General features: G+C 35.4%; 1 protein-coding gene across 2 annotated transcripts; it reads left to right on the top strand.

Moving 5' to 3' along the window:
* The first annotated feature begins 3,207 nt into the window (after positions 1-3,207).
* Positions 3,208-22,372, top strand: LOC110100232 (E3 ubiquitin ligase BIG BROTHER-related). Of its 2 annotated transcripts, XM_020827656.2 has the most exons (9): positions 3,208-3,355; positions 3,452-3,566; positions 4,787-4,942; positions 11,656-11,890; positions 12,121-12,173; positions 12,294-12,338; positions 20,585-20,709; positions 20,874-20,982; positions 22,166-22,372. In XM_020827656.2, the coding sequence occupies exons 3-9, from the start codon at positions 4,796-4,798 to the stop codon at positions 22,202-22,204; spliced, it is 753 nt and encodes a 250-aa protein (XP_020683315.1). In that variant the 5' UTR covers positions 3,208-3,355; positions 3,452-3,566; positions 4,787-4,795; the 3' UTR covers positions 22,205-22,372. The 2 variants fall into 2 exon arrangements, with proteins under 2 accessions (XP_020683315.1, XP_020683314.1); XM_020827655.2 differs by lacking the exons at positions 3,208-3,355; positions 3,452-3,566 and adding an exon at positions 3,652-3,787.
* The last annotated feature ends 908 nt before the right edge of the window (positions 22,373-23,280 follow it).

Raw genomic sequence — 23,280 nt, 5'->3', positions numbered from 1 at the left:
TTTAATTATGAAGGTTTCCAACTTGGATATACCTCGAGATTTGTGTATGATCAAGATGATTTTTGTGTCATATCGATGATGAAGAATATTTGCTTCATCTTCAATTATTATTGTCTATAATATATCATTTTATTTTATTTATAAATCACATCATATTGTATTCTCTCATCAAAAAATCTTTTTGAAACTTCCTCATAAATCGCCTTGATCTGACATGAATCTTGAAACACATATGAATTAGAAACTTCCATAATTAAATTCAAGGTCATCTAAGCTCTGATTTCAACAAACTTATAATTGAATTGAACATCTCGAAGAGACGAGCACAACAACACAAAAATTAGTCCAAGCTGAACCCAAATGAGTCCAAATCAAAGGTCCAAAAAATACTTAGAGGATTCAAAGCATTAATTGGATAACTGAATGATACGCAAATACGGTAAGCTTATAGTCAAATCGAGCGGCTCTACGAGACAAATCCAATGAGTCCAATATGACTCAATTCTGACATCTTTAAAGTATCTAAATGCTTTATAAAAGGCTTCATGATCAAGGAGATCAATATGAGTCATCCGATAGAACGCTCCAAACATGCCTATGATCTTCTTCATATTTACAAGTCATTCCATTCAAAAAAAAACCTATAAATTTCCCCATATTCTTCACATGAGGGAGAAGGGAAAAAGGAGGAAGAGAGGAAAAGAAGAAGAGAACTTGGGGAGTTCTCTTGTCGCTGACCACCGACGGATCATTCCCTAACCTCCGACCATCGCCAAATCTTTTCCTAACCAATGATCATCGCCGGACTTCCTCCCGATCGTCGATCGTCTTCCGATCTCTTCCCAACACTCACTGAACTTCCACCCATTTGTCGACCAACATCGGATCTTTTCTCGACCACCGACTGTCGCTGAACTTTCGCCCTTTTGTCGATTGCCCCGAATCTCTTCTCGACAATTAGTAGTCACCAAACTTCCGTTCATTCTCCAACAATCACTATAACTTTTCCTAGACGCTATCAATGTTGGATCTACTCCAAAATACTGTCACCTGCCGATTACGGTCTTTCCAACCTCCTTCGCCCCGTCATTTACTGTCTCTACAACCACCATCGCACGACTATAGTCCTTTTGACCTCCGCCGCCATACAACAGTCTTTTTGACCCTCGTTGCTCGCCGACTAAGATTCTTTTGACCACTATCATTTGTCGACTACAGTCCTTCCAACCTCTGTCGCTTGACAACGGTCTTCTGACAATCGTCACCCAACTATGATCCTTTCGACATCCGTCACCCGATTACGGTTCTGCCGACCATCATCGCCCGACTATAGTCCTTCCAACCTACATCGCTGGTAGACTATGGTCCTGCTAACCAAACAAACATATCAACACTTATTCTTTCAACTGCCACTATATAATGGACTCTATATGATGTATATTTGCTACATCGAGCCAAGGCTTTCCCCGAAGGAAGATCCTCATTTTGTAACCAAATGCAAATATTAGTGGATTCATTTAAACTGGGCAAGACCTCATGGCTTTTCCCCCTTTCAGGGATTTCTACAAAAAAATTTTGATGTCTCTTATGAACGCTACACTCCAATCATTTATCTCTCTGTGTGCTGAATCTTCGTATAAAGCTAGAAAATTAAACTTTATAAGTGTCTACCGCCGCGAATTTTTTAGGACACACCCTTTTATTCTATTTGGGACATCATTAGCATTTTATGAAGTTAATTATAAAGTTGTTATCGTAACAATAATTAAATTACTCTGATTGCAAAAATCACCATTTTCATCCTAATTTTTTAAAAAAGGGATGAGAAATGTCTAAAAAACAAATCAACTAGAAATTATCTCACAAAAGAACCTTTGTCACATATATTCTAAAATATATTTCCTTATTGAGCTCATTAATTAAACATATGCAAACAAGCAATTGTTATTTACAACTCCTGCAATAATTTATGGCACCTTTAATCTTTTCCAACTTTAAAACTATCATAAATGTTCTATTTTGCCAATCATGACAATAAAGAAAACTCTATCTTCTTGATTGGAACTTTTGTCATATTTAATACTTCTCTTTTAAATAAACTAATTTTTTAAACAGAAAAAGTGAAAAACAAACATTCTCTTTACTTGGAAAAAAAAGATTAAAATCATTTAACTAAAATTTAATCAGAATAAATTAAAAAAATTTATTTAAGATGAGTGATTAAATTTAAATAAATTTAATTTTAAATAAGTTTTTATTAATATTTTTGATGAAATTTTCAAACATTTCTATCCGTCCAGCAACTCTCAACAAAGTGGTTGACTCACAGTCAATGAGGCGGGCTCCACTAAGAAGTTTCCCCGCGGTTCTAAAAATTATTGGCTTGAAAGCTCGAGAAAACCTGTTCTCATAAATAAGCAATTTACGAGATTTATTTTCTGAGAAATTTAATGATCGGAAGAAATTATAAAATTTATATTTTATTTAAGGTGAATGATTGCAGTTCGCTTAAAATAAAATTTTTAATTTAAAAGCAATCTACATCATTTTTTAAACAAAATATACTAACAATTTTTGTTTTCCCGTCGTGTTTGGAGTTGCAGAATAGGGGTGTCAAAAATTGACATGACCCAAAATCCGATCCGAAAAAATTCGGGTTTGGATTAACCCGTTTGTCAAATGGGTCGGGTTTGGTGGACTCGGAAACCCGTGGGTCGACCTGAATTGACTTGGATGTCCCGTCAATCATTGTGTCGAATACTTGCGGTCTCATCTCGTGTCAATCAGTCTAGTCGCAGTTGTGTTCCGAGCTGCCGATGTCGGCTTGCCGCCCGCCTGTGCTGTCCTGCTCGCTCTGCCAGCCACTGTCGGCCTATCGTCTTCCCGCTTTGCTGCAGAGTCGAAGACATCTACGAGCTGCCACTGTTGTCATCCTGAACTGCTATTTGATGCCCGCGAGCTGCTGCTGACGCTAGCGAGCTGCAGAGACGAAGATTCTCGTGAGCTGTCGGTCTGCCGTCGGGCCGCCTAAGAGCCGAATGTTTCCGTCCCTCTCTCGCGTGTCGGATTGGGTTAACCCGATAACCAACATGGGTCAAATCCGAATTGACAATATGACACATTTGCAAAACCGTGTAGAAATTGACAGCCTTATTGTGGAGGAAGTCGTTGAGACGTAGTCAGTCAATGGGGGCTCCACCCAGAGGTTTCATTTATGTTCAATCATTTCTGGCTCGAAAAGGACCGGAAGTTCTGATCGCAGATAAATCACAGTCTCCTGCCATACTCGTCGGCGTAATCTCCGACTGCCAACACGAGCTGGAAGCGTTGGAGAAGCGACCTTCCCTTTCCATTGGTAAATTTCTCGCCATCTTTTCTACCCTAACCTCATTGTCTTGAGTATTGAGAGGAATGTATTCTGATTTTCTTTCATTTCACTTTTGAAATCCAGGTCTTTTTCTCTCAATTAATTTTACATAAAGCGTTGAGATATTCCAGGCAAAGACTTGGTCGACCTTGATTTAATTCCAATCGAAAAGCTTCGGTCTTCTCGTTAGGTTCAACAGGTAGGGTTTTCTGGTTGGGAGGATAATCGAGCGGTTGCCATAGGAATTGGATGGTATAACAGCATATAATACTTGTGATTCTTGAACATCAATGTTCTCTCTCTCTCTCTCTCTCTCTCTCATGCGATTAATGAAGGGAGTTGTTTTTGAGCAGCGGCTCGCACTTCGGGTGGTGAAGAGTACCAAACCATGGCTCGTTTAAATTACATGACGAGTTCATGGTGAGGCTCCAGAACGCCTAAAGAATCTCGAAGCTGTGATTAGATTGCAATAGCGGTTGTAATTTTGGCTAGTATTCAAAGAACATTGTGTGTGGGCTTATCTTAATTATACATGGGATATAGTTGCGGAAATTTTAGTTTTTTAAAAAATTAGAACTTTGCAGAACCATAATATCTGAAAACATCCATCAAGCCACAAAATTGTTAATCATGGTTGGTGTTTCCTGTTTATGCAATTAGCATATGAGTCACTGTCGTTTCTAATATGTACTTTAGGTGCTTAGCTATCCGTTATTATTTTAGAAGTTGAGGGATTTGATTTAGCATATAAGTGGGTAAGTCTAAGTCAAATAGAATAAGAAATTGAGAGTAATCCCCCTTGCTAAAGATGATGATATTCATCATAGTGACATGCCCAGGTCTGTCCTTCTTTCCTAATTAAGTAGATTTTAAAGGTATAGACTTTAGGTGGCTGAAACATTCTGACTTTGGAAAATTTATCTTTTTGCTTGTTTGGGTAAAATGATTGTCTTTTCAACTTTTGGTTAAGAACTTATTCTTTATCTCCATAAGAACGTGAAGGGAGAAAGAATGCTTCAAACTGGCTTCCATCTTGTTAAATGTTGGTTGTTGTTTCTTGTATATATAGATCATTTCCAAAAGGATAAAATGTATATGATAGAAGTCAAACTTCACGCTGCTATTGGTTTTTGTTAAAATAAAACAAACTATGATGATTTTTGTTGAAACTTTTAGTTTGTTGTTTATACTTTGAGTTGGTTCAATGGATTTCTTTGCGCCTCAAGTTACAATATTTATCTTACATCATCTCTATTTGTCTATTACTGAAAGGGGTAAATTTAAGTGAGAATATTTAAATTAATTATTACTGGCTGCATGGATGAATTACGTACTTTTTTTTATTATGTTTCTGTTTGTCTCCGTGCATACTTAACACTGTTGGTACTATCATTTCTAGCTTAACAAATTTGAATTTAGGTGGCTATAATGGGAGTGGAACGTCAAACAGGTGGAAAGAAGCAAATGGACATTCATTATGTCCAAGCACCTGCGCCATATTCGGTGGAAGAGAATTTTGAAGTATTCTTCCCAGACCATGATGATCTCACGCTTGCAGAACTTCTTCAGGATCAGGTTAATTCACTTTATCATCTTGAATTTTTTTTCTAAAATAGATTAGGAACGTTTCATAATTGAAAGAAGCATTGAGTACTTTATGTTGATGTTTGATTTAAAATTGTTGTCACAAATGGAGTCAGTTTAGGTATTGTCTTGTTTTATGTTTTTAAAAGTCTGAAATGATCTTGAAATGACCAAGTTCATAGATTGTAAGGTTGGCCACACTAAGAAACGAGTAGAAGCGGAGCTGTATTGTGTTTGATGGAAATGCATTATTAAAAAAATAAGGTGTAATAGAGGTTGAAGCTCCCAACAGTGCAGGGTTAAAATAATGGTTGATTTACATAGTCTTATTCATGTATTGTAAAAATCCCAATGACAAAACTATTAAGGCCCAAAAACTAAAAAAATGGAAATCGTGCCTGTTGTTCCTAGGCCTTGAAAGTTCCCATAGGCTCTTGAGGGTAATTATTTATGGCACTAAAAACACAAGAGTTAGAAGTCATATCATTTTGAATTAAAGAATATGATCCTTTTTTTGAGAGGCTTGAGAAAGTTCCTTAATTTATCAATTTCTTCTGAATTGAATAATTCTTATTCCACAAAATATGTCAACACTCTTTTTATGTCTTTATTTATTTCCATCATAATTCATAAGCTAGGAGCTTTTTGTGGAGTTTCTAGCATTCTTTGATGTGCATTTTCTTGCAATAGTTACACCATAGATTGCATTTTAAAGAAGAGTTTTGTCCTTTTTTAGGGGAATAGTCTGTAGCGATAAGTTCCTTTGAAATTTAGTGGTTGTTATGGCAGATGTTTCAAAGATCAGATCATCGAGCTTTATTATCCTTCTTTCTTCTTCGGCTCATATGATTGAAAAAATCTTATTCAGAGAAAGTAGATTTTCTTTACTTAAGATCTGGACATGAACTTAATTGAAGTCATTGTTGAGTCTTGCAAGGAACTCAAATATTATTTCTCTTTCTACAACTTGCTTGAGAATCACAGCATTATCAAACATGTCTTTTTTAGATCTTAGTATCAATCTTGTTCAAGCTAATAAACCTCAATTACATTAAAGTATTCAATAATATGAAGGTTATCTTATTTGGTTTTTAAAATCTTTGTTTTGATCTCATAAATGAGGGTAACATTCTTCAATTTTGAGTATATTTATTTAATGATGTCATAAATTTCTTTTACACTAAAAAGGAACATATATGGCCAATTGATTCCATGTGTCATGGTATTCCATAACCATGTCATGACCATGGAATCCATTTCATCCCAAAGTACAAACTTTGGGTTCTTTCGACTGTAACACCTCAATATTTAAATTGGAAGGATTGCATCTTTTGACTATTTTTCAATCAACAACCAGAGTTGATCAATTGCATTCAGGATATGTATAAACAACAAAAAATATAATTACATTATTATAGTTAATATTTACATTTTGATTCAAAGTCTAAAATAATATATACAATGGCCATCATATGCATCTAAGAACAGTACATTATACATCATGACTACAAAATAAAACATAAAGATCGACATTTATCAAAAAAAAAAAAAAACTCCAGTAAAAAAAAAAAAAAAAAAAAACTCCAGCCTGCATCCCAGATCTACCTCATTTTACAGGATTCTTACCATTGCTTGAAAATATGTAAAAATCATATAATGAGCGTATAGCTCAGTAAGAAACCCATACTTATAATTGAAATCAATACATTAAACATAAACAATACTGATATATGTAGCAGTTAATAAGAACAATATTTATATATCATATCATTCATATACGTTCTTATCATATACATATCAATTATATCCCCGTCATATAGCATATGTTCATATCACCATTCTATTAATCTAGTTGTATGCCAATCATGTTAATCAATCAATCCTGCATCAATCAATCTATCTTATCTGTCATTTGTTATATTTGTCATTTCTATAATATATATCATTTCTATATCTATCATATCATGCATGTTATATCTATCATATCATGAAATGCTATTATGTATGTGTATTCATATGAGTTCAGCAATGCATAACATCTAGATTTAATGTGATGTTTTCATCATTATATATGCCACCAATCTGTCATATCCATCCATATATCGATCATATCTTTCATTTATTTCTATTAATTATTTATTTTCACTGGTGACTTTCAATAATTAATGAATATTCGTCACTCTCTGCTCGCTGGCGTGATCAACAATCGGTTACAGACTAACTTACTGTATTACACCACAAACTTTTTATTTAAAAGAAAACCGCTACCCCACTCTGTTGTATATAGTATTATATTTTAAGAGTCAACCTGTTTTAATTATATTATTGAGTCATTGACAGTCAGTCTTCCTTGTTTGCATATAAATGTCATATTTATCATGTATCAATCATATTATTTTATCTATGAATCAATATCATGTATTAAATGTAATAATCTATGTAATACATGACAAATAATATACTATTCATTTTCTTCATAAAATCATAACTATAAATCTACATGTAAAATTTTCATATAATCTAGTCAAAATGTTCAGAATAATGATATCAATCACATAATAAAAGTTATGTAGTAAAATTTACTAAAATGATCTATATAAGATTTTAATTAGTTTTATGAGGGAGAAATATACCAAACTCAAAATAATTGAAAACATATATAGAGTAGAAGCAGCTTACAATGATCAGAATAATTTTCTAAGAGAAATGATGAACGATCAGGCCCGGAGGACCTTCTCTCTCCTCTTCTTCTCCTTCTCCTTCCTTCCCCAACACGCAAAAGAGTGAGAGGGGAAAAATGGGGTGGTGGTGAGAGATATTATATTAAATACATATTAAAAAGTTGATTTAGTGCCCAACATCGCGATGCCCAACTTTCCAGTACCACTACGCTGCATGCCGATCCCAAAGTTACTTTAGAACAAAGTCTTCAATGCTGCAACGGCGGTTCCTTAGCAGCGCAGTGTTGCTTGTTGGATCTAAAATTTCATATTTCAAATAAATTTATTTTTAAATTTTTGAGTTATTACAATCTTCTCACCTAAAAAAATGTCATACCTAAAAAAACGTCATCATTGATATTTTCATACAAACAAAATTGATCACCGGTCACAACAATCATGACAATCAAATCATATATCCATTCACTAACATATATGCATATAAGTTAAACAATCAATCATGCGATACAATGTGTTTCAAACCAACAAACAAAATTGCACATAAATTGTTCATAATAGAAAATTTATACCAGTAAAACTATCAGGCACCTTTGATCTCTCTTGCACAGAAAATTCAGGACCATTCTGAATAAACTCTTGACCATATCTAGGTTGTGGGCGATTCATCATTTTATGCCCATAACTATCACATCTGAAGCATTACCCTATCACTCTATAACATTATCATACATGTCTTCTTCCAAACTAGACACATTGTAGAGCAAATGCTTTCACAATCTTTTTCCTACTCCCTTCACACATTTGATAGGAAACACTTAAAGATTTTAAGTAAATCATATCAATAAAGACAAAAACAGGAAAGTGCTCCACAAATCCAATGGAAAGAACAACAAAACAATGATTTTTATTGAGTAAAATCAAACTAACAGCAGAAATAAATTAAGATACAATTGATCCTCAATTCAAGAGGAGGATCGTTCTCTCCCAATCCCTAGATGAATCTAGGGCCTAAGACACCAAGAACAAGAGCTCCAAAAAATAGCCACAAAACAAAGCATGCCCTAACCCTAAACAACTCCTATTTAGTACCTTAATTCCCTAATTTCAAACTCCTAATTCAATTTTCCCTCCCAATCCTAGCCACCCCCTCTCCTTCCCTAATTGGTTTGCCCAGTGAGATTCACAAGGCTTGGGCGGCAACCCTGTGGGGGCGGTTTTGTCCTCCTCATGTAAACCATACCCCCCCCAAGAGGAGGATCATTCTCTCCCAATCCCTAGACGAATCTTGGGCCCAAGACACGAAGAAAAAGAGCTCCAAAAAATAGCCACAAAACAAAGCATGCCCTAACCCTAAAAAACTCCTATTTAGTACCTTAATTCCCTAATTTCAAACTCCCAATTCAATTTTCCCTCCCAATCCTAGCCACCCCCTCTCCTTCCCTAATTGGTTTGCCTAGTGGGATCCACAAGGCTTGGGCGGCAACCCTGTGGGGGCGGTTTTGTCCTCCTCATGTAAACCATAACCTCCCCCTGCGGGTCAGCTGGGTCGGTTTAGTCAAAACAGGCCTAACAACTTCTCTTGAATGATGGAGGTTTCTGCTCAGAAAATTTTTGCTCATATTGCTTGGCCAATCTTTCGGTGACCGTTTTTCACCCTCAAGTGTATCTAGAATTGCTCCTGAGTCTTGTTCAATCAAAATTTTCTTTTCCTTTTGGATTCATCTTCTTATACATATTCAGTTCAACAGATCTTTTATTCAAATACATGTATAATGCACACTCAATTATCTTTGCCGCATATATACATGTGCGGAACTCATGTTCATGAATGCAACTCAATGCTCCTATACACTACCCCATCCAGAATCGATTCGAAAGCTCTGGTTACAATTCAATTCTTCCAATAATCATTGTTCTGATACCATTTTGTAATGTCCAATGTCTAAATTGAAAGAATTGTATCTTTTAACTATTTTTCAATCAACAACCTAAGCTGACCAATTGCATTTAGGAAATATATAAATAGCCAAAAACATAATTATACTAATATAGTCAACATTTAGCTCTTAATTTAAAGTCCAAAATGATATATACAATAGTCATTATATGCAACAAATGAAAACATAAAGATCGACATATGCAAAAAGAAACTCCAGCTTGTAATCCAAAACCACCTTATTCTATGGGATGTTTACCCTTGTCTGAGAACATTTAAAAGTTACATAATGAGCATATAGCCCAGCAAGTAACCTATAGTTACAACTGAAGTTAATGCATCAAACAGAAATATTAACTATATCTTTAACTGTCCATAGGAACAATATCTTATATATCATATAATTCATATACATATTAATCATATCCCCGTCATATAACATATGTTCATATCATCATTCTATTAGTTTAATTGCTTGTCAATCAATCAATATATTTTATATGTCATGTCATATTTGTCATTTCTATATCATATGTTATTTCTATATCTATCATATCATGTATGCAATATGTATCACATTATGAAATGCTATCATGCATGCATATTCATATGAGTTCAGCAAAGCAGGACATCCAGCTTTAATGCGGTGTTTTCTTCCTTCCATCTGTCATATCTACCATCTATCTAATATGTATCTATATATATATATATATATATATAATTTATTTTTACTAGTAACTTTTAATAATGAATGAAGATTCGTCACTCTCTACCTGTTGATGCAATCGATCAATCGGTTATAGGCTAACTTTCAGGATTACACCATAAATATTTTATTTTAAAAAAAGTCTGTTAGCTCACCCTCTTGCACAGAGTATTACGTTTTAAGAGTCAACCCATATTAATTATAATATTGACAATTAACATTCCTTACTTACATGCAAATGTCACATTTATCATATATCAATCATATCATTTTCTCTATGCATCAATATCATGTAAAAAATATAATAATCCACGCAATGCATGATGAACAATATACTATTCATTTTCTTAAAAAAATCATAACTATTAATCTACCCACTGAAATTCTCATATAATTTGGTAAAGAACATTCATAATAACGATATCAATCGCATATCAAAAGTTATGTGATAACAGTTCACTAAAATAGAACATATCATATTTTTATAACTTTTATGAGGGAGAAATATACTAACAACAAAATCATTGGAAACTGATGCAGAGTAGAGGTCACTTACAATAATCAGAATAATTTTTTTAACGAGAATGACAGACGATCAAGCTCTAGAGGACCTTCTCTGTCTTCTCTCTCTTTCCTCTTCTTCTCCTTCTTCTTCTTCTTCCTTCCCCATTAAGAAAAATAGTGATGGGGAGAAATGGGGTGGTGGTGAGGGATATTTATATTAAATATATTAAAATGCTGATTAAGTGCCCAATGTCGCGGCGCCAAACTTTCCAGCGTTGTTGCGCTGCATGCCAATCCCATAGTTACTTTAGAACGGAGCCTTCAATGCCGTAGAGCTAGGGAATTATTACTTTGTAATGTGTAGCTGTGTTTGCCAGCATAGTGCTATAGTACGGTTTGCTAGATCCATATTTTCATATTTAAATAAATTCATTTTTAAAATTTTCGATTATTACATCAGCTCTCAAGGAGAATCAACAAGATGATGATATTTCCCTTATCTCTGAGAAAAAAATATTTATAATTTAGGACCACTTCAAATAATTTCTCTTTTTCAAATGATATGAGCCTTATGAGGCTTGTACCCTAGAATTTTTCCTTGGTCTAACTTTCACTATTCATGATAGTTGACTCCTTGGAAAAGAAGTCAAAGAAAGAGATATGTTTGTTTGACAATGTCCTAAACTTATTTTCTTATTTTCATTCCACAATTTGCAAGGTTTTGCTTAATTAGTTTAAATGATTTTTAATTTTATAAATTCTTTTAGAATGTTATTATCAAAATTGAGCTTTTACTTGCGTCTTATTGATTAGTTTCAATCCATAATCCAATTCTTACGAACTAAATTTATTTGAAGCTTGACATAATTTTTGGCAGGAAACTGTCTACCAGTCGCTGCAAAAAAATCCTCAGACTAATACAGCTAGACCTTCAAACCCTATTCCTAGGGAAGGTCCTAATGATAGACAAAGACATGGAGATTCTTCTCAAACTGTAAATGCCGAGTCTCAGTTAGCTATGGATGAAATTTATGCTAGAGAATTGCTGGAGTTGGAGTTGGAGACTCAACTTGCTTATACTTCCCTTAATGGTACTTCTGGAGCAGGAACTGGTAAATCTATCTCTGCTTCATGATTGTAAGAAAAATGAATTCATTTGCTTATCTGACATCATATTTATCTTTGAGTAGCTTGGAACTTTTTTAGGGCTGGCTGCCCGTGAAAGATAGTGGTCATACATGCTTAAATTAAACTTTTATCTTTTTTTTTCTGATAAAGCCGACTCTTTTACTTTTTTCCCCTTTTTTGGTGACAAACTTCTTCAAATATGTTACACGTGCAGGGCCTTCTACGTCAAGCAGTCGAGGAAATTCCTCCCACAACGCATCAACTCAGGTAATTGGGGATTATCTGCTAGACTCTCTTTCTGCGTGGATTCTTGTGGCTAACATGCTTACTCTTTTACCATTGAGGCATTAAGACAAAGAAACTAATGGTAGCTCAACTTTTGCTTAGATTACCATAGAAGAGGATGTTGACCCAGATAATATGACTTATGAGGTGTGTTTCCCTTTCAAAAAATTAAGTATTCCTCTATAAAATAAACTGTAACCTTGGTTCATTTACTCCATAAAGTTGATTTCAATTTTTGCTTATTTTTTGTACCCCTATTCAATTTGACTATTTATTTCCATACTAAATCTGATTATTTTCCAGTTCAGTTACCGATTGAGGTCATGATGCTGTTAATACCTAGGCATCAGAGTTCATTACTAGTTGACAAACATCTAGCTGAAGGAAGCTTTAACCTTGATTCCTCTCCTTAGTATATATTTTACTTATTTACAAATAACATTTATGTAATTTTACTTCAATCTTGCTTAGTTGTCATTTGGCGTAGAAGCCTAAGAGAACTTAGATGAAGAAAAAGAAAAAGAGAGAGCAGAGATCGTTACAATATATTTTCCATCCCTTAACTAATGAGTGCAGAATGATTAAGAAAAAGTAATCCGAAGTCCAAACTACTGAAATTAATCCAAAGTCCAAACTAGAGATGAAATCGTGGGCGACGGGTTGGGCAAGAGTGGGGTCGGTCGTGCAAACGGGATCACGCAGACAGGTTCGAGGTCGGGCCAGACAAGGTAAGAACAAGCAATGACGCTGAATTCTGGCCGTGCGAGCGGATCTGATCGAGATATCGCATGCTGGAGCAAAGGCGAGTCGCTGATGACAACCGCGTGATGGTTACGGACCGCGCGATCGGGTAGAGGATTTCATCATTGAAGTGGAAGCTGAAGCGCCGAGGAGTCACGGACGCATTCTCGTGAAGTATTGGTGATGGTTCGTTGGTCAGATAAGGGATCCCGCGAGTGGAGAGGAGTTGCATAGGACACGTTCGCGTGAAGCATTGGTGGAGGGTCGCTGGACGGGCAACGAATCTCTCCATTGGAGTGGAAGTTGGAGCGGAGGAGGATAGTCGTCGACCACTCATCTTCAGTGCCGATCGTCGTCGACCGCCCATCTTATTCGGCATCGATATTCGTCGACATCTGATAGGAAATACTTGAGTTCTCAAGTAATCCTATCGGATCTACTTTAGTTCACAAGCAAACCTAACAATTATCGATAAAAGCAGTGAGAAAATGTAGAAATTATGGTGGAAGAACAATCAAACGATATCAAATCTTATGGAAAGCCAAGCGAAACAAGAACAAAACAAAGATACAAGAGATCCTCAATTTGAGAGGAGGATCGTCTCTCCCAAATCTCTAGACAAGAGAGTTTAGTGCCCTAATCCTCTCATCCTCTTTAATACAAAAGCTTTCATAATCTAATTTTCCTCCCAAGCCCTAGTCGCCCCCTCCTTTTCAATTTGAAATCACTTGGTCTAGTGGGGCCACCCCTTTGGACGGAACAAAGAAGAGGTCAAGGGCCGGCTAGGTCGGTTCAGAGTGAACCGACCTATCAATATCGCCCTCCCAAAGAATCACCTTGTCCTGAAGGTGAAAACCAGGAAATTGATGTTTCACCCTCTCGTATGGCTCCCATGTGACCTCGTAGTCAGGAAGGTTCTTCCACTTGATCAACACTTTCTTAGTTCCATCTTCTTTCTGGCGAACCCCCACCAGCTTTAAGGGTTCCAGAACCACCTCTAAATTCTCATTAAGTGTCGCCGGTAACACGGGGTTGGCTGTATAGTCACCAATGGCCTTTCTCAACTGTGATACATGAAAAACCGGATGTATAGTCGCCATTGGTAGTAGTTTTAGCCGATATGCTACTGCTCCGATCTTTTCCAGCACTTCATAAGGCCCAAAGTACCTTGAAGCAAGCTTCTTATTCCTCCTGTTTGTGACTTTATGGAAGGAGCTTCAAGAACACCCTCTCCCCCACTTCAAATTAGATGTCCTTCCTATGCCCATCAGCTTCTTTCTTCATAATATGTTGAGCCCTCAGCAGATGTCTCTTCAACTCTCCTGGCACTATCCCTTTCCTTTAAGTAATCCTCGATTGAAGAAACTGGAGTATTGCTACTCCTAAAGTGCATCAAGTGGGGAGGATCCCTTACGGACAACACCTTAAATAGGGTCATCTGAGAAGCAGGATGAAAAGAGATGTTGTATTAGTACTCAACCCATGATAGCCACTTAGCCCATAGCTTGGGTGTCTCTGACACGAAGCATCTCATGTAAGTCTCCAAGCTTATGTTGACTACTTCCGTTTGACCATCTGTCTGTGGGTGGTAAGTTGTACTCCTCTTCAGGACTGTCTCCTATAACTTGAACAACTCTCTCCAAAAATGGTTGAGGAACACCTTATCTCTATCTGATACTATCGCCTCGGGTATTCCATATAATCTGACCACCTCTCTAATGAAACCTGAAGCCACTGTGACTGATGTGTAGAGGTGTCGGAGGGGAATGAAATGTGCATACTTGCTCAGCCTGTCCACCACTACTAAAATCACCGTAAAATATTCTGAACAGGGCAACCCATGTATGAAGTCCATGGATATCTCCCACCATACTCGTCCCGATAGAACCAATAGTTATAGTTGTCCTCCTGGCGACATAACTAAGTATTTGTTCATTTGACAAATCTCACATCTGGCTACCATCTCCTCTACATATTTATGTATCCCCTTCCAGTACAGCTCCAAAGCTAGCCTCCGGTATATCTTTTGCATGCCCGAATGACCTCCAACAGTGCTTCTATAAAACTCCTGGAGTAAGTTTGGGATGTGAATTGAGGTCCAGGGCATCACAAACCTTCCCTGATATAGCAGTCTGTCCCCCTCCAATGAGTATTCTGGGTGGCTACCCTCTTCCTTAAATAAACCTGACCTGATCTTCCCCAAATCCTCATCTCTAGCACTTTCTTCTCTGATTGCCTCCCAGTCAAGCTTCAAAGGAACAGATAGTGCCACTATCTGCAGCTCCCCCATACATCTGGACAAGGCATCTGCCTCCTTGTTCTCCACTCCTGGCCTATACTGAATCTCAAAATCGTACCCCAGCAACTTGAACAACCACCTCTGTGCTCCTCTATCACCATCCACTGTTCCAGCAGGTATTTCAAGCTCCGCTGATCTGTCATGACAATGAAATGCCTCCCAAGTAGGTAGGGCCGCCACTTTTGGATGGCCAAAATGATGGCCATTAATTCTCTCTCATAGATTGACTTCAGTCTGGCTCTAGCAGTCAACACTTGGTTGAAATTGGCAATGGGCCTACGGCTCTGCATAAGCACTACACCCAGCCCGTATCTGGAAGCATATGTCTCCACAATGAAGATATGAATGAAAACTGGCAAAACTAGGACCGGTACTGTAGTCATCGCCTTCTTCAATCTCTCAAATGCTATTATGGCCGCCTCCCCTCATAGGAAATCATCCTTTTTCAACTGCTCAGTGAGTGGCCATGCTATGGTGTTGTATCTCTTTACAAACCTTCTGTAGTAGCCTGTTAGTCCTAAAAATCCCCTTAGCTCCTTCATATTTTTAGGCACTGGCCACTTTAGCATTACCTTAATTTTGGACTGATCTGCTGCCACCCCTTCTTTTGATACAACATGGTCCAAGCACTCTACACTGACTTGTGCGAAGCAGCACTTCTTCAAGTTGGACCTCAGCTGGTGCTCCTACAGCACCTCTAACACCCTTTTCAAATGCTCCCAGTGCTCCTCCTCTGTCTTGCTGTAGACTAGGATATCATCAAAGAATACCAATACAAATCGTCTGAGATAAGGTTTGAAAACCTTATTCATAAGTACCTGGAAAGTAGCTGGAGCATTGGTGAGGCCAAAAGGCATCACCAGGAACTCATAGTGTCCCTTATGAGTTCTAAAGGTCATCTTGGGTACATCCTCCTCCTTCATCCGGATCTGATGGTATCCTGATTTCAAGTTTATCTTGTTGAAAATCACTGTTCCACTCAATTCATCTAACAGCTCGTCAATAACTGGTATAGAAAACTTGTCAAGTACAGTTTCCTTGTTGAGCGTTCTGTAGTCCACACAAGATCGTTAGTTGTCATCCTTCTTCTTCACCAATAGAACTGAACTAGAGAAGGGATTGATGCTGGGTCTGATGATTCCTGCCTCCAGCATCTCTTTAATCAACTTTTCGATTTCATCTTTCCAATTTTATGGGAAATACTTGAGTTCGCAAGTAATCCTATTGGATCTACTTGAGTTCGCAAGCAAACCTAACAATAATCAGTAGAACAATTAGAAAACGTAGAAATTATGGTGAAAGAACAATCAAATGATAACAAATCTTATAGAAAGTCAAGCGAACCAAGAACAAAGCAAAGATACAAGAGATCCTCAATTCTAGAGGAGGATCGTCTCTCCCAAATCTCTAGACAAGATAATCTAGAGCCCAAGTCTCAATTCGAGAGGAGGATCGTCTCTCCCAAATCTCTAGACAAGAGAGTCTAGAGTCCAAGTTGTCAAGAAACCCTAATTCCAATCAATCAAAACCTAATCCTCCCTAATCCTCTCATCCTCTTTAATACAAAAGCTTTCCTAATCTAATTTCCTTCCCAAGCCCTAGCTCCCCCCTCCTTTTCAATTTGAAATCACTTGGTCTAGTGGGGCCCACCCCTTTGGGTGGAACAAAGAAGAGGAGGCGGATGCTTCCGCCTCCTATATAGGGTCGGCTGGGCTGGTTTAGAGTGAACTGGCCTATCAACATCCCATTTTTTTGGCTTCAATCATCATCGACAACACATCTTCTTCGGCAGTCCGTCATTATTCGCAAAGTTCAAGCTCTGATATCAACTGATGTAATAGATCAGCAAAAGAATCGGATCTGCTAGAAGGAATTCTTAATCCATGGAACAAACACAAGTTCTAAGCTTCAAAAGAGTATAATTCATCATCCTCTTTCGTACTACAATAACTATATGTAAAAGCTAGCAAGAACATTCTAAAAGGCATGTAAGAAATATGTAACAAACTTAGATAAGCTATTCCTAAAGGCTTATTTAGCTAATGATGCACCGCATCATCTCGTAGGCTATTGCAGAACCAATCATCGTTGCAACCTGGAATCTCATTGTCATCCACTATTATGGGCTTTAATTCCAAATTGGTATAGAAAATTGGGAGGAATTAGACGAAAAGAAGAAGAAGATGAGGAGATAATAGTCGTAGGAAAATGAACGGAATTATAGCAAATATGATAATTTCATAATCGTCTTTTACAGAGATCATTATAGCATATATTATGTCCCACCACTGACGAATAAAAATTGATTAAGGGAAAGAAATCCAAATTACAAATAGCAATTTCCAGCTAATAATATAGTTTAAGTAGAAATAAAGCCAATTCTAAGGATTAACAATAAAATGAAATTCAAAAGCACAATGATGCTGCATCATCAGCGACCTAGGATGTGAATGTTGATCCAAATGATTATCACGTATTTTAGCTATCCAATGAAGAATTTCAAGCTAGCAATGTGCAGTAATACTCAATTGGAGCAAACAGTCTGAGGTCTCAATATGTTAGACCTCAAGAATTGCTTCTTTCAGTGTACTGGATTGAATTTAGTTAATTAGACTACATCTGACTCTGGATTAGGGGTTTTAGATCTAGGGTTCAAGACCTCCAATCGGCTTAAGTTTTTATTATTAATTTACTATTTAAACTTGAAAAGATTGCTTTATTAATGAGAATTCTTTTTAACTTTTTTTTAAAGAATTATTAGGTATGCATGACATGGGGAGTAGGTTTGTAAGAGGAGTGATTAACCTTGCCAAGGTCCAATCATTCAGGGTTTATCAGGTTATTAGTCTCTGATTATCAAGGAGCCTTGGATGTGATGAGAAGGCATTCTAAATAGTGACCGTCGGTTGTCTCATTCAAAAAATTTTCAATGCTGAAGAGATAATATTTATTTATGAAGTAGGCTGGCTCAAAAGTTTTCTTGATGGCATGAATTCTTATCTCCTGCCTGGTCTGTAATGTATGTGAGGCCTTAACTAGGGAATTTAAGGTTTTCAACAAATAGTGCCAAATCTGTTTGGTACTACTAAAATTAATGTATTTTTAAAGCAAAGTCTTGATTGACTATAAGGTTTTCAGTAGACAATGCCGAAGCTTTTCAGTACTTACTAAAAACCAAGGATTTTTGCTGCAAGGTCTGAATTGGCTATGATTTTCAGCAGGAAGTATAGAAGCTTTGTGATGTTGAAGAAGACACAGAATTTTTAAAGAAATTTTTAGACTGGATTTATGGGATTGGGAAAAACTGCAATTTTTTTATTTGGGATTATAGACTCTTATCTATGGCATGATTTTTTTTTTCAATTGTAGCAACTTGTGATTCTTTTTATCTATAGAAGCTCCTTCTCCACTATTTCTTATTCGTGATTGTTGGAAACTTGTTGTTGGGATATTGTTCCTATTTTATCAGGTATTCTTAGTAGGATTAATGCTTACGGAGTATTTGAGTTGTATGAGGCTAGGACTTGCGTTTAAACTCCTATTTCCCATCTATGTAAACTAATTCAAGTGTTTATAAATAGGTGTGTTCTGAGGCATGTAAAAATATTTTTGACTGCAAAATTTCATTTTAGTTGGATTTGAAGTTTTCCTCATTTTTCTAATATTTCAATCCTTCAAGTGCATGAGTTTAACCATTTTGAGCTAGACAATCTCTTGGTTTATGAGAGGCTCATTGTTGTATTTTTTCTTTAATTTCTCTTCTTTACTTTTATTAGTGATTGATTGAATGTTTGATTAGTATATTTTTAGATTTATTTGATATTTGAATTCATTTATTTACATGAAATTTTACTTATTGTGTTTATTTCTTGAAGTTGCTTTCCTTTGAAGATCAAAGTTTTTCAATGGAAATTAAATTCTACTTTCTTTATATTCCTCATCTTTAGAAATAAATTAATTGTTTGAGTTAACTAGTTTGATTCGATGTGAGATTTGCATGTTTATTTGTTTGTATGTCATCTAAAAATCTATAAAATTGACATTGCATATCTTCTTATTTAGTCAAGAGCTCTTTTGCATCTTAGATTTACTGTTAAATCTCTAGACCTTAGAATAACCTACATCACTTCCCTTTGGATGGGGCTGATGTGTCATAATGGGTTAATATGTCCTTAGTCAACCATGATGTCCAGAGGGACTAGGGGCTTATTTTAAATTCAATAGGTTTTTCACATATATTGCTTGGAAATTTCATATTCTTAAAATTTTTCATCATTCAAATGTTTATGGAAAGGTTTAAAAATGGGATTTTTGCAAAGTGAACCCTTCCTAGAAATATTTTGAATTTTTAAAATATACTAAGGTTAAATTCAAATTATTTGAGGGTTAAAGACCAATTTAGGGTTTTGTATAGGCATTTTAGCTGATATTGTTGAAGGTGATTATGATGCCATCTAGGAGGCCCATAACTTCATTCTAAGTGATGAAGACATTGTAATGAGACCGAATAAGTGGGTGGTTTTCTGGTCTATGGAAATGTTCCTGACTTGTTATGAAAATGGATGCTACCCCATGCTATATGTTCCTCTTTTCTCACTGTGTGGGCAGGCAAAGAAATAATATCATGAATCGAGCATGACCTGCGAAGATCCATCTTTTAAAAAATTAGTAAAAAAGATTTAATTTATAAATATTCATAAAATTCTCAAGATGATCTGATAATTTGATCTTTTTGTTCCGTTAGTCATCCCTCACCAATCAAGGCTATTTTTTGGGTTTGTAATACGTTAAACACCCTGGCACCTTATTTCATTGATGTTGTATTGCGAAAAGTTTTTCTAAGCCATTTTAGCAGGGAGAAATCCAAGCTTTTGTATCTAGGCAATATATGTGAATGTTAACAGTTCTAAATATGTGATATCTTTTTCTGTTACATCTACTTCATTTGGGATGACTTTTTTGCTGCTTCTTAAAGCAATTTTTTAGTATAAAAATTAAAATTTTAATACTAAAAAATTGCTTTAAGAAATAATAAAAAAGTCATCTCAAACGAAGCCTTATATTGAGCCTGTGGACATCCTGTTATTCATTTTTTAATAACTAGTGGCGTTTAATTGGGCAAAAGTGCAATGAGGCAACTTGATTTCTATTAGCTCCATCAACTAAGGTAGCTTAGATGAGACTAATATGGTAGAATATTTTTCCGCTTTGCAATAATGTATTTTTTATGTATGTGAGATGCTTGTTTGAGTTTTTTTTTTTTCATTTGGTCTGTCTAACGCCTGAATTATGCATGCTCGGCAATAATGCATGATTTCTTTTATGACTGGGCCATTTTCCTTTTGTTTACTAGGAATTGCAATCATTGGGTGAAGCCATAGGCACTAAAAGCAGAGGACTTTCAGATAAACTTATATCCTACTTGCCAGTCTCAACATACAAAATTGGGCTATTTCAAAAAAGAGAGAACCATGAAGAGTATGTACATTTCTATTAGATCTTTATTTTGAATTGTAACATTCCTAGTCTTGTAGCCATTGATGAAGTTAAAAGGCTAGTTTATCTAATATTACCTGTCAGAGCACCATTTTGAATACCACTTTGGTTTTCTGCCAGTGACAATCTTTTTATGCCTCTTGCAGATGTGTGATTTGTTATATGACTTACAAGAACCGAGATAAGTTGATCACATTGCCCTGCCAGCATCAATACCATAAAGGTTGCATTACTAAGTGGTTAAAGATCAATAAGGTAATATTATATGATTTTGTCTCCCTTTTTGCATCAAAATGACCGTTACTCTCCAAATGAGCAACGGCTAGTTAGTTAACATCGAGTACACATGATTTTAATGCATTTGCTGATATTTAAAGGAATTTTCAAGTGCTTAGTGGTTTAAGCTTATAATAGAAACAGTTGGTGTCAAAAGTGGTTTGCTTGAAACTATTCTGATTGAAAGCTTATGTAAATATACAATAATTATCTATGCCTGGACGCACACAATACAGTGGAAGAAGCTTTTTTAGTCACTGCATTAGATAAGTTTTATGCTTCGGTTGAGACGGTTTTTTTATTGCTTCTTAAAACAGAGTTTTAGTACAAAAATAACTATATTTTAAGAAGCAATAAAAAAGTTGTCCCAAATAAAACCTTACATTGATAGAAAAATACAATACTTGCATCAAATTTATCTTCTTCAGTTTATATATAGCTGCATCAAAATTTCTATTTATTTTACATCTGCGGTCTATCATTGATTTTTTTTTTTTTTAAATAGTTTATCTACTTAAAATTTAGGTTTTCTTTATATTTTCATCAATAGTTTTGTATAAAATTAAATTTTTAATGAGTTGTCATTCTTCTAATTTTGCAATAGAATATTTATTACTTCTGTACCTAACATAGTTTTAATTTTCTCATTAAGCATCATTTGTGGTAGTTTTCTTATTGCTTTCTAAAGAAATTTTTAAGTACAAAATTGTTTAGTTAAAAAAAAATTATACTAAAAAATTTGCTTCAAGAAGCAATAAGTTGTCCCAAATGAGCGTTTGTGATAGTTTTCTTGCTGCTTTTAAAAGCAAATTTCTAGTACAAAAATATTTAGCTAAAAAAAATTTGTACTAGAAAAATTATTTTTGAAAGCAATAAAAAAACTGTCTCAAACGAAGCCTAAGACTACAACCATGTTGAAGCCTTTTTACCAATCACATATTCTAAATTTTGTATAGTTCCTATAGATTTTCTTTCTCTTCACCCTTCAAAGTTTGAGTTTCAAGTTTCGTTTAGGATAATTTTCTTACTGTTTTTTAAAGCAGCTTTTTAGTATAATTTTTTTTAATTAATAAAAAAATAATGACAAAAAATTATCCAAACAAAGCCTCAGTCATCTAGTTTATTTTGTTTGAGTACTAACGGCTGGGTTTTTCTAATTCAGGCATGCCCAGTGTGCAATGAAGAAGTATTTGGATCTTAAATATGCGATATGATGTTTTGTTCATGCTTCTGCCTGTAGCCCTGAATTGGCTATTCCATGTTGCCATACTCAATAAATATTTGTTATGATGAGGTCTGTGCTTGTTGCCCATACTTGTGGTAACTATTAAAATACAATATTTTATAAATGCTTGTTGTGTTAAGCCAATTTTTGTCATTTAAATCATTAAGAAATGGGTAAAATAATATAATTATTCTATATTTTTTATTATCGCTCATTGCTTTTTGGAAGATTCTAGTGACCTCAGTACCCTAAATGAAAATAAAGATTTCTGTTTTTATCGGAGTATTAGTAAAATCGAAGTTAGAAAGACTTTAAAAAAAATGAATTGTGGAAAAGCTGTTGGACCTGATGATATTTCAATAGAGATGTGAAAATGTTTAGGAGATGAAAGAATTTTTTGACTTACTAAACTTTTTAATATTATTGAAGACTAAAAAGATGCCAGATGAGTGGAGAATGAGTGTGTTAATTTTTATTTTTAAGAATAAAGGTGATGCACAAGATTGTGCGGATTATTGAGGAAATAAGTAAATGTGTCATACTTGAAAACTATGGGAGCGAGTTATGGAGCATAGGTTGTTGCGTGATACTAATGTTTCTCAAAATCAATTTGGATTCCTGGCGAGTAGGTCAACTATGGAAGACATACATTTATTAAGAGGATTGATGGAGAAATATAGATAAAATAAAGAGGATACACATATGATACTTATTGATTTAGAAAAAACATATGATAAAGTTTCAAGAGAAAAAGCTATGGAGTATTCTTGAAAAGAAAGGAATTAATAATGCTTATATTCAAATCATTAAAGATATGTATCATGAGTTATTACTTGTGTTCAAACACAAGGTGGTTTGACTAAGTATTTCCCTATTTCGATTGGGTGACATCAAGGATCAACCTTAAGCCCATATCTCTTTGCTTTAGTCATGGGTGTTCTCACTAGACATTTGCAAGAGGATGTACCTTGGTGTATACTTTTTGTTGATGATATTCTTTTTGTTGATAAGACTAGAGAGAGAGTTGAAGGTAAACTTGAATTATGGAGGTC

The sequence above is a fragment of the Dendrobium catenatum genome, unplaced genomic scaffold (assembly GCF_001605985.2).
Source record: "Dendrobium catenatum unplaced genomic scaffold, ASM160598v2 fragScaff_scaffold_1105, whole genome shotgun sequence".
NCBI classification, from domain to species: domain Eukaryota; kingdom Viridiplantae; phylum Streptophyta; class Magnoliopsida; order Asparagales; family Orchidaceae; genus Dendrobium; species Dendrobium catenatum.
This window is presented reverse-complemented; position numbering and strand designations above follow the sequence as displayed.

Coding starts and splice junctions, on each gene's coding strand:
- LOC110100232 (XM_020827655.2), top strand. Junction 12,339..20,584: donor CAGATAATATGACTTATGAG/GTGTGTTTCCCT, acceptor TTTGTTTACTAG/GAATTGCAATCATTGGGTGA. Junction 20,983..22,165: donor AGTGGTTAAAGATCAATAAG/GTAATATTATAT, acceptor TTTCTAATTCAG/GCATGCCCAGTGTGCAATGA.